Source organism: Erinaceus europaeus, chromosome 9 (assembly GCF_950295315.1).
Source record: "Erinaceus europaeus chromosome 9, mEriEur2.1, whole genome shotgun sequence".
In the NCBI taxonomy this organism is placed as follows: domain Eukaryota; kingdom Metazoa; phylum Chordata; class Mammalia; order Eulipotyphla; family Erinaceidae; genus Erinaceus; species Erinaceus europaeus.
This window is the reverse complement of record NC_080170.1, coordinates 82,478,172-82,487,997: the sequence shown is the minus strand read 5'-3', so window position 1 is coordinate 82,487,997 and position 9,826 is coordinate 82,478,172. Positions and strand designations below refer to the sequence as shown.

Genomic DNA, 9,826 nt, shown 5'->3' with positions numbered 1-9,826 from the left:
CCAGAGCAACTGGGCGTGGAGAAAGGCCGAGGTGGGGGCCACACCAGGTCCCCAACAGCAGGCTGGGTGCCACGACCACCCGCAACAGGTGCAGCCGGGTGACTCACTCGGGTCCCAGCTCTGCAGGAGGCCGCTTTGCGGTCTCCGCGTCTCGGAAGGGCGGAGGTTGGCCGGGCGGGAGGCGCGGAAACAGCTCCCCCGCCCGCGGAGCCTGGGCGCGGTCAGTCCGGGGTCTCCTGCCCTAGCTCCTCCCTTGGCCCGAGCGCTCGGGTCTCTGCGGCGCCGCTGGAGAAGCACCTCCCTCGCCCCTGCCCGCACCGGATCCCGGGTGCCCACTCAGACCAGCGACCCGCAAGGGCGCCTCTCCCGGCAGCTCCAGGTACAATCCCCCCTCCCCCTCGCCGCCGCCGCGCTCCCTCCCCGCCCACTCAGCCCGCTCCCCCACCCACCACCCCGTGCACCCTGCTCCTGTTCCTCGGCGACCATCCCCCTAAACCCGGGCGAGTCCTGAAAGTGGCGGGGTTGTCAGGGCTCCCGGAGCGGTGGCCGCCACGTTGCAGGTTGTGCTTGTCTGTTCCAGAGCCCCGCGGCCGCCGCCCGCCGGAAACCGAGGACTGGACGGAAGTAGCGGCGGGCTCTTTGGCTTTGTAGTCTGCGGGCTCTGTAGGGAGAGGGAACAGAGGGCGCACAGATGGGCTGTCTGCAGCCGCTTAAAGTCTTTGAAGCTCTCGGTACAGGAGCCCAGGAATTTCTCTAGTCCCGCTCTCTCTGATTTACAGTTGGGAAAGTCTGGGGTGGGTGGTTTGTTCAGAATCGCACAACTGAATCTTGTCAGAGTCGGGTCTAGTAGTCAAGAACTCCCATTCCTAGGTGTCATGTACAAATACACACACACACACACACACACACACACACACACACACACACACACACACACACGGGTGTGTGTAGTCTTACAAATAGCCGGTGTCAGCCAAGATATCTGCATGACTGGTACTGAGCACTGGTATGATCCATTCCTTTTTTTTTTTTTTTTTTTTTACTGGGTACAGGTCTTGCCCGCTTGCACTCTCTTGGCCACAGCAGTGGAGTTGGAGAGGCCCTGGCCACCCTTACACTTGAACTAAACCCTGAGTAAATAGGGTGTCAGTAAATGGGGAGGAGGAAGGGCATCTTGGGTGGGGAAAGAGCTTGAGCTGAGAGGATAATGAGCTAGTCCACCGGTGTTTGAAAATTTTTGCTTGGCGTGGAGAAAGTGAGGGCAGAAGGGGGAAGAGGACTTTGAGCGTGAATGCTACATAATAGGGCCCAGTGGAAGTGCACCCACAAGGTATCAGGACTTCTTCAGGGATTCTATTGCTGGATGGGGATTTTAGCTGAGATCCCAAGATCCAAGTAGGCAGTCATTTACAGGGAATGCAGAATTTAAATATTGCCATTAAATGGGAAGCTTTGTGGAAGTTCAATAACAGAAAAATCATTTTCCCTGGTTGTGTATACAACAGTGAAAAATTATGTCATATTCAGTACTGTTCTAAGTGTTTTACATTTATTCACTTACTCCACACCACAAATTCAGGTAGTTGTTAATATTTTGCTACCATTTTACAGATGAGCAGGCTGAGGTACAAAGAAGTTGCCCAAAGTCATTAGGTTTATTCTGAGTGGCCTTGAATTAGAAGATTGGGCTCTCGATGCCAATACTTGATGGTTAAATGAATCCTTTCTGAATGTCACTTTTCTTATTTGTGAAATGTGTACTTTAATCTTTGCCTACCAATGAGCCAGAGAGTGTACAGGTGTTTTGTAAACTGAGCTTTGTAATGCTAGTGAGAAGTAAAGGAGATGCTCCTGAGGCCAAATTCCAATTTAAAGAGATAACGACCTGTAGGGTTCAATGGAATTGCTGTCCATAGAGAGGCAAAGATGAAGCCAGATGAAATCGTGAGCTTTGGGATCAGATGAACCTAAATTGGAACCCTAGCCCTCCCACTTACTAGCCTTGTAAGCATTTAACGTTTCCAAGTCTTCTGTATCTCTGTGTTCTTTCATTTATGCATCTGTAAAATGGGCTCTATACATTCATTCCTCATAGAGCAGGTGTTAGGATTAAAGGAGATATACCTAGCACAGTGCCTTCCAGCAGTGAGGGCTCAGTGAAATGTCCTCAGGGATTGTCTGCATCTTTGCTCTCCTTATCCAGTGTGTGTCTTTATTTCATCCCCCAGCATCAGCCTCACCATGTGTGGTGAACTGACAGAGAGATATGTGGCTGCCATGGTACTGAGTGCAGTTGGAGATGCCTTGGGGTACCGCAATGGCAAGTGGGAGTTCCTTCGGAGTGGGGAGACGATTCACCAGCAGTTGGCCAAGCTTGGAGGCTTGGATGCCATTGATGTGGAGAGGTGGAGGGTCAGCGATGACACGGTGATGCACCTAGCAACAGCAGAAGCTCTTGTGGAAGGTGGAACAGCCGTGAACTTGACCCGATTGTACTCTCTCCTTGCTAAGAATTACCAAGACTGCATGGAGGACATGGATGGCCGGGCACCAGGTGAGCACAGCAGTGGGATGTGGGGAGAAGAGGGGAGAGATAAGCAGAAGCACAGGAATGGTGATTGTGATTTTTTTTTTTTTCCTTACCAGAGCACTATTCAGCTCTGGTTTATGGTAGTGCTCGGGATTGAACCTGGAACCTTTGGTACCTCAAGTGTCAAAGTCTTAGTTTCACAGTTGTGAAACAGAAACCTAACTATCCTAGAGTTTATTTAATTATGGTGACATATTTGTAGCCATTTAAAACTATGCAGATAAATACTGAGATGGAAAGAATTTATGTATTTTTTTTAAATGTAGGTCACAAACCAGCATGTATCTTATTAAATTCACTGATATTAGAAATATATATATATGTATATATGGAAATCTGGAAGAATATACACAAATATACTAATACTTGTGTGTGGATGATGTGTTTATTTTCTTTTTGTTTACTTGCGTTTTCTTAGGTTTCTGTAATGAACAAGTATAAGGCTTTTTTAAAAAATATATTTATTATTTCTTTGTATGTGATGTGGAGGAGCCTCACACATGCACAGTACCACAATTCCTGGATGAAATTTTTTCACTTTTTCCATTTTAGATTGAGAGAGATACACCTTGAGTAAATGAGAAAAACCACAGCACCACTCCACTATCCATGAGACTTCCTTTGGTGTTATAGTGCTCTTCTGCCACAGGGTCTCTCAAATCATGAGGTGCTTGCTCTACTTGGAGAGCTATCTCCTGGAAACATTATTTTAAAAAATCTTTTTATTTTGGTGGTGGGAATGGTGTTTATGTACACTCCTATCAATTTGTAGTCATAAGAAATTTAAAAAGAAATTAAAAAAAAAATTTTAACAGTGCTGAGGCCTAACAAATACTGATTCCGCCAGTCTCCAGAACACCTTTCCCCTCCCCCCCCCAGTTTTTTTCAGAGAGAGGGGGAGGGAGACACCACAATACTCATCCACCATCCACAGAGCTTCCCTTCTTTCTGGTGCTGTGGTATTTCTGTCGTGCTGAAACTCAAACCCTAGGCCACCTTCCTTGTAAGAAAGATGCAGTACTGGGTGAACTATCTTCCACCCTCACCTTTTTTTTTTTTTTCTTATGTATCTTTTTCAAAGAGTCTTGTAGAATACTTCTTTTCTGCTTCCAGGTATGCCACAAGAGGTTCTTGCCTACTCTGGAAGCTTATTAAGGTCACATGAACCACCAGGTGATTTGAGTCACCTTTTCCCTAGTTCATCCAAATTGTATTTCCTCCTGTGTTAGTGAGCTGGGGCTACCACAACAAATTCCACAGGCACTATGATCTCGGCTGTGGGGCTGGAAGCCAGAGATAGAGGTGTCACCGGCTTTGGTTTCTTCTGAGGCCCTTTTCTTTGGTTTGCAGCGACCTTCCTCTGACCATGTGCTCTTATAACTCACATCTTTGTTCTTTGTGTGTCCAAATTTGCTCCTGTAGGGATACAAATCAGATTGAATTTGGGCCCCATTGGCCTGTTTTAACTTCGTCACCTTTTTTAATGGCCTAGTCTCAAAATAGGGCCCCCATCTGAATTACTACGGTCTAGGGCTTCAACATGTGAATTTTGGGAATGCAATTTAGTTCTTCTTAATTTTTTTGTCTTCACCACTCCAGGACAACTTTTTCTTTTAAGAATTTTTTTATTTCTTTGATAAAGACAGCCAGAAATCAAGAGGGGAGGGGGTTGATAGAGAGCGAGAGAGACAAAGAGACACCTTCAACTCTGCTTCACCACTCGTAAAGCTTTCCCCCTGAAGGTGGGGACCGAGGGCTCGAACCCAGGTCCTTGTGCATTGTAATACATGCACTCAACCAGGTGCGCCGCCACCCCGGTCCCCTCCAGGACAACTTTTTCAGGTAGAGGCATGGACCGAAACAAAGAAGGAGAGAGAGACATAGTAAGAGAGAGACAGAGAGAGAGAAGGAGAGAGAGGAGAGACAGACACTATGTCACCAGAGCTTCCTTTAGTATGTTGGGCACTGGGCTTGAACCTGAGTTGCACATATGGCAGAATAGCACACTATCCAAGTGAGTTCTTTTACCAGCCCTAGGTTGACTTTTGATGGAAAATACCCCTACCACGTATACACATACACTTACCCAGAAGCTTGTGGTAACCCTAAAGGTTTGGTCTTAAAAGTCAGTCTCTAGTCTTTTCTCAGCATTTGCTCTCTTATTTTGGCAAATGTAAAGTTGTTTTTTTTTTTTTTTGTTCACCTGTGCCATGCAGAACACTGTGAATTAACTGACCATAAGGGAACGACAGTGCCACACCCCACATTGCTGCTACTGCTTGGCTCCTGTGTGTATCCACAGCTTCTAGTAGGATGGAGAGATGTCATAAACCTCATCCCCTGGATTCACACACAGGAGAGAACCCAGAAAACTTGTTTCTCTGAACCCATTGCTCTTCCTCTAAGCCTTTCTCCCTAGAGTGTGTGACCTCTTTCTAACATTTAGGAACTCTGCCATCATTGCACTATCAAGAACTTGGACTTGGAGTCTGATGGTTTTGGTGGGGCCACTGATGAACTAACTAGTTACATAATGTTAGTTAAAGTTCTTAAATTCTGAGATTTTGTTTATTTTAAGAAGGGAATGATATGTTAAACCCATGACTGTAGCTATTACGATACCTTAAAAATAACTGGCAAAGATTTTAAGATTGAGTCTGCTCCTTTTGTTATTAATCTCCCTATGCTAAGGGTTATATAACACCCCAAACCCCTCATTGCAGGAGATACATTGCAAGATATGTGATAAATCCTGAAAGAGCAGAAGGGTGCCGATTACTGTGTTTTTTTCCTCTATAAGTATACTGATAAAATTTACAAGTAAACTTTGTAGATCAGTTACAGCAAGACAACTGATAACTGTAAAACAATTGCAATAACATACTGTAATGAAAATTGTATGGATATGTGGTCTTTCAAAAGATCTTACTGTATGTAATGTTTTCAGATATCAGGTAGCCGAAACTAACATAACTGTGGACAAGTGAGAGACCACTGTATATAAAGTAAGGAATATTGGTGAATAGGAGTTTGAGGGTACTCACATTATATATTTTTTATTTTTCCCTTTCCACCAAAAAAAAAAAAAAAAAAAAACTTGGAGGACTTGGTTCTTTCCTTCTGTTGGAGCCTTGGCTTTGGTTGCACTGACCCCAAGACCTGTCTGACTCTTGTCCAGGTGGTGCCTCAGTGCAGAATGCCATGCTGTTAGAACCTGACAAGGACAATGGCTGGAGAATCCCCTTCAACAACCATGAGGGGGGCTGTGGGGCTGCCATGCGGGCCATGTGCATCGGTCTCAGGTTCCCTCACCCAAGCGAGCTGGACACTCTGATCCAGGTGAGCATCGAAAGTGGCCGAATGACCCACCATCACCCGACAGGCTACCTGGGAGCCCTTGTGTCTGCTCTTTTTACAGCCTATGCTGTGAACGGCAGGCCACCCTGGGAGTGGGGGAAAGAACTGATGGAGGTGCTACCAGAAGCTAAAAAATACATTGTCCAGTCAGGCTACTTTGTGGAGAAGAATCTTCAGTACTGGTAAGTTTGTTCAGAGCAGGTCGTGCTATAAGCTAGTTGAATCTGTATGTACCCATGCATTTGTGTGAGTGGCAGGGCAACCATATGGTTCTCGCTATCAAAGTTTGTCTTAAGATACATTCAGCCCCCCTGCCCGCCTGTTAATTTCAAGATCAGTTTCAGCAGTGGTTGCTATGAAGTAGTCAATTAAATACTTAAGAACTTCTCTAGTTAGGAATTCTGTTTTCCAACTTTCTATGGTTTTTCTAGCAATCCTATACTAAAATGAACTTCTCCACAAATATCCTAGAACTTGTCTTTTCAGTGTTGCCTTGACACACAAATAATATTTTGAACCTTTCTTTGGTAAGGATACCCAGAAGTTAGGGTTTCCCATCATCTGAGTAATATGTGGTAAGGCTCTATCTTCCCCTTTTTTGCTAAGTTTACTTCACACTATCTTTCTTAGAATGATAAGGTTCAGAGGCTTTCTGTTAAAACTACCTGACTTTATGATGTTCTAGAATCCACCCTTGAAAAAAAAAAGCAATTATACAAGCAGAGGGTCTGCTTGTATGTATGTACATACATAGCATGAACCTAGTAATAATTTCAGTATGCCATATGTAAATCAAGCCACATATTGCATACCTAGATATACATATATATTGTTTTTTAAATCAGTAATACAAAATAAGTAATCAAGTATATAATGACAGACTAAATGAACAAAGTCCCCCCTTGAAAGTTGACATATATCATTTTCAATACAGAACAATAAGTATTTATTGCTGTCTTCAATTTGACATATAGCTTCTTAGTCATAATTCCCAATACCCTTTTTATATAAATACATGTTAGAAGTTATTAAATGAATGCTGTTTAGAGCTCACTTTTATTTCTCTTTTTCTTTCTCTCCTTTCTACCCCCCATTTTTTTAAATTTAGAGACAGAGAAGCAGAGAGAGGGAGAGAGAAGGGAGACCATCACAGCACCAAGGTTTTCTTCAGTGTGGGAGGGGTCAGGCTTGTACCTGGGTTGGTGAACACGGCAAAGCAGCACACTATCCCAGTGAGCCATTCTGCTGACCTGAATCTAAGAAACTGAAGTTATCTAAAAAATTTCCCTGCCCACGCATCCTTTTGATAGTGGTACCTTTCCTTATGACTTTTGGCGTCACTTTTTTTCAAATAATTGTTGATTTTTTTCCCCCATTCGCTACAGGTCCTACTTCCAAGACCAGTGGGAAAAATACCTAAAACTTAGAGGGATTTTGGATGGCAAATCAACCCCTACCTTCCCCAAGCCTTTTGGTGTGAAGGAGAGGGACCAGTTCTACACCTCCTTGAGCTACTCTGGCTGGGGCGGCAGCAGTGGACACGATGCTCCCATGATCGCCTATGATGCCCTCCTGGCTGCTGGGGACTCCTGGAAAGAGCTTGCCCACCGAGCCTTTTTCCACGGTGGAGACAGTGATTCCACAGCTGCCATTGCTGGCTGCTGGTGGGGAGTTATTCATGGCTTTAGAGGAGTGAGTCCTTCCAATTATGAGAAACTTGAGTACAGAAACCGGCTAGAAGAGACAGCTAGAGCTTTATATTCTCTTGTGTCGAAGGAAAATGCTGCAAATGCCCTTTAGGGTGATGTGACGCTCATTTCTATTGAGCTCTCCTCCTGTGTAATCTCTTTTCTGTTTTCTTTTATTGGCTCCTTTTTTTTCCAGGACCAAGTATTCACTTGTAATCCAAGTCCTTTGGATACCTGAAGCTCATTTTTTTTTACCAAAATCCTCCTGTTCTCCCAGAATCTATCCCTTTTGTCAAATCATAGAGTGTTTGTCTCAGTAAATGTAGTCAGTAACTCTCACACCTGAATTCTCATGAAATCATATTTGATTTTTCATTTTTATTGTCTGATCTTTCACTAAGTTTTTTTTTAAGATGGAGAGAGAGGGAAACTAGGGGGGAGGGGGTGGTGGTGGGGAGACCATAGTACCAAAGCTTCCTCCAATGTGATGGTGGCTAGGCTCAAACCTGGATTGGTCACATGATAAAGCTGTGCACTATACAAGTGAGTTATTTTGCTGGTCCTCACTAAGGTTTTTTTTTTTTTTTTTTTTTTTTCCCTGCTTGTTCAGATTGGGTAGACTCTGAAACAAGGTCATAAGTCAAAGAGTTTACCTGTGAGGTAATTTAGCAAGTGCTAAAGCCTAGAAAGTGCAAGTGAATAATGCCTTGGATTCTGAGACAAGGTCTTAAGTCAAAGAGTTTACCTGTGAGATAATTTACAAAGTACTGTTACAGGGGCCTAGAAAGTGCAAGTCGATAAAGCCTTGGATTCTCAAGCATGAGGTCCTGAGTTCAACTCTCAGCATCCCTTGTGCCAGAGTGATGCTCTGGTTTTAACTCTCCTTTCCACTTTTCTCTTCCCTTCTCTTCTCTTCTCTTCTCTTCTCTTCTCTTCTCTTCTCTTCTCTTCTCTTCTCTTTCTTCTCCTCCGCCTCCTCCTCCTTCTCTCTCTCTCTTAAGTAGATACATCTTAACAGGGAAAAAAGCAAGCAAGCACTGGCAGGACATAGGGAATGAAGCAGGAAAGAAGCAGTACAAGGTGTGTTAACAGTGAGCAGGTTCAGATGCCACTGTGGGCAATTGGGACACTGTCTGACTCCTCTGTGTTAGGCATTCTTTGGAGTTGTTCCCAAGAAGCAAGCAAAGCAAGGGTATTTATGGCAGATGACCATGTCAGCGATGCTGACTCCTGGTGCATCCTGGCCTGCCTCGACATGAATGTCTTCAGGTGAAAACTCAGATATAGTGATACTTTCCATGGCAGCCAGTAAGATGCTTGGAACAGTCAGGGCTATACATGGAGACCCAACAGCATTTCCTAAATGACCCAACCTCCTAAACATTTTTAACATCTGTTACCTCATTTATCACCTTGCACCAGGTATTCTTACTTACACTGGATTTCTGCAATTCAAACTAATCAGTTCTGGAGAACGGCTACTAGCTGTGCACTGTACTTTTTCCTAGGTGTGGCCCTTAGCATGCTATCAGTTATGTTTTTGTTGGTTTATTTGTCTTTCATCTCTCGCTTGGGGACACAGGGCATGCTAATCAAGGCTTATTAAAAGATTGTTATTGACTAATCTCTTACCTAGTGCCTCTAACTCTGGGCTTGCTTTCTAGAGTTATCTTCACAAATCACAAATTGATCGTCCTGAGCTTATAAAAATGATTCCTGATCTCCTATCTTCATTTCTTTCTCCTTCTCCTCTTTGACAGGGGTTGGGGGGTGGGGGAGGGAGAAACCACAGCACTGAAGCTTCCTTCAATGTGGTGGGGGCCAGGCTTGAGCCTACACATAGCAACGCAGTACACTAACCAAGTAAGCTATTTCACTAGCCCCTACGTTCATTTCTTGATGCTCATCCTTTTTCTCTTGGTAAACCATGACTCACTCGCTCCTCAAGTCCCAGCTCAAGTAGAGCCTCCAACATGAAACCTGCTCTTGATTTTTCAAGCACTGGAAACTTTCTTCTCACTGTACCCTCAGCCCTTTTCCCCTTACACATCGATAACTGTTGTGTGGTGATGTGTATCTTCCGATGGGGGAAGGTGGACAGGCTTAGACTTCTTGTGAGGGATTGTGACTTTTACTATGGCCTCACTGCCTGGTTCATGGAAGACATTAAATAAATATTTGCTTTGGAATT

The 9,826-nt window shown here is 44.3% G+C and overlaps 1 protein-coding gene across 1 annotated transcript; it reads left to right on the top strand.

The window, feature by feature from the left end:
• Window positions 1-203: 203 nt before the first annotated feature.
• ADPRH (ADP-ribosylarginine hydrolase) lies at window positions 204-9,826 on the top strand. The gene is made up of 4 exons (XM_007532105.3): window positions 204-379; window positions 2,229-2,554; window positions 5,769-6,129; window positions 7,333-9,826. Exons 2-4 carry the CDS (start codon window positions 2,242-2,244, stop codon window positions 7,745-7,747), a joined length of 1,089 nt encoding a protein of 362 aa, XP_007532167.1. The 5' UTR covers window positions 204-379; window positions 2,229-2,241; the 3' UTR covers window positions 7,748-9,826.

What these genes read in the sequence shown, in the direction of transcription:
- ADPRH (XM_007532105.3), top strand. Translation starts at nt 2,242, where the DNA reads ATGTGTGGTGAACTGACAGAGAGATATGTGGCTGCCATGGTACTGAGT. An exon ending in CATGGATGGCCGGGCACCAG is followed by an intron (nt 2,555 to 5,768) that starts GTGAGCACAGCA and finishes ACTCTTGTCCAG; the next exon opens with GTGGTGCCTCAGTGCAGAAT. An exon ending in GAGAAGAATCTTCAGTACTG is followed by an intron (nt 6,130 to 7,332) that starts GTAAGTTTGTTC and finishes CATTCGCTACAG; the next exon opens with GTCCTACTTCCAAGACCAGT.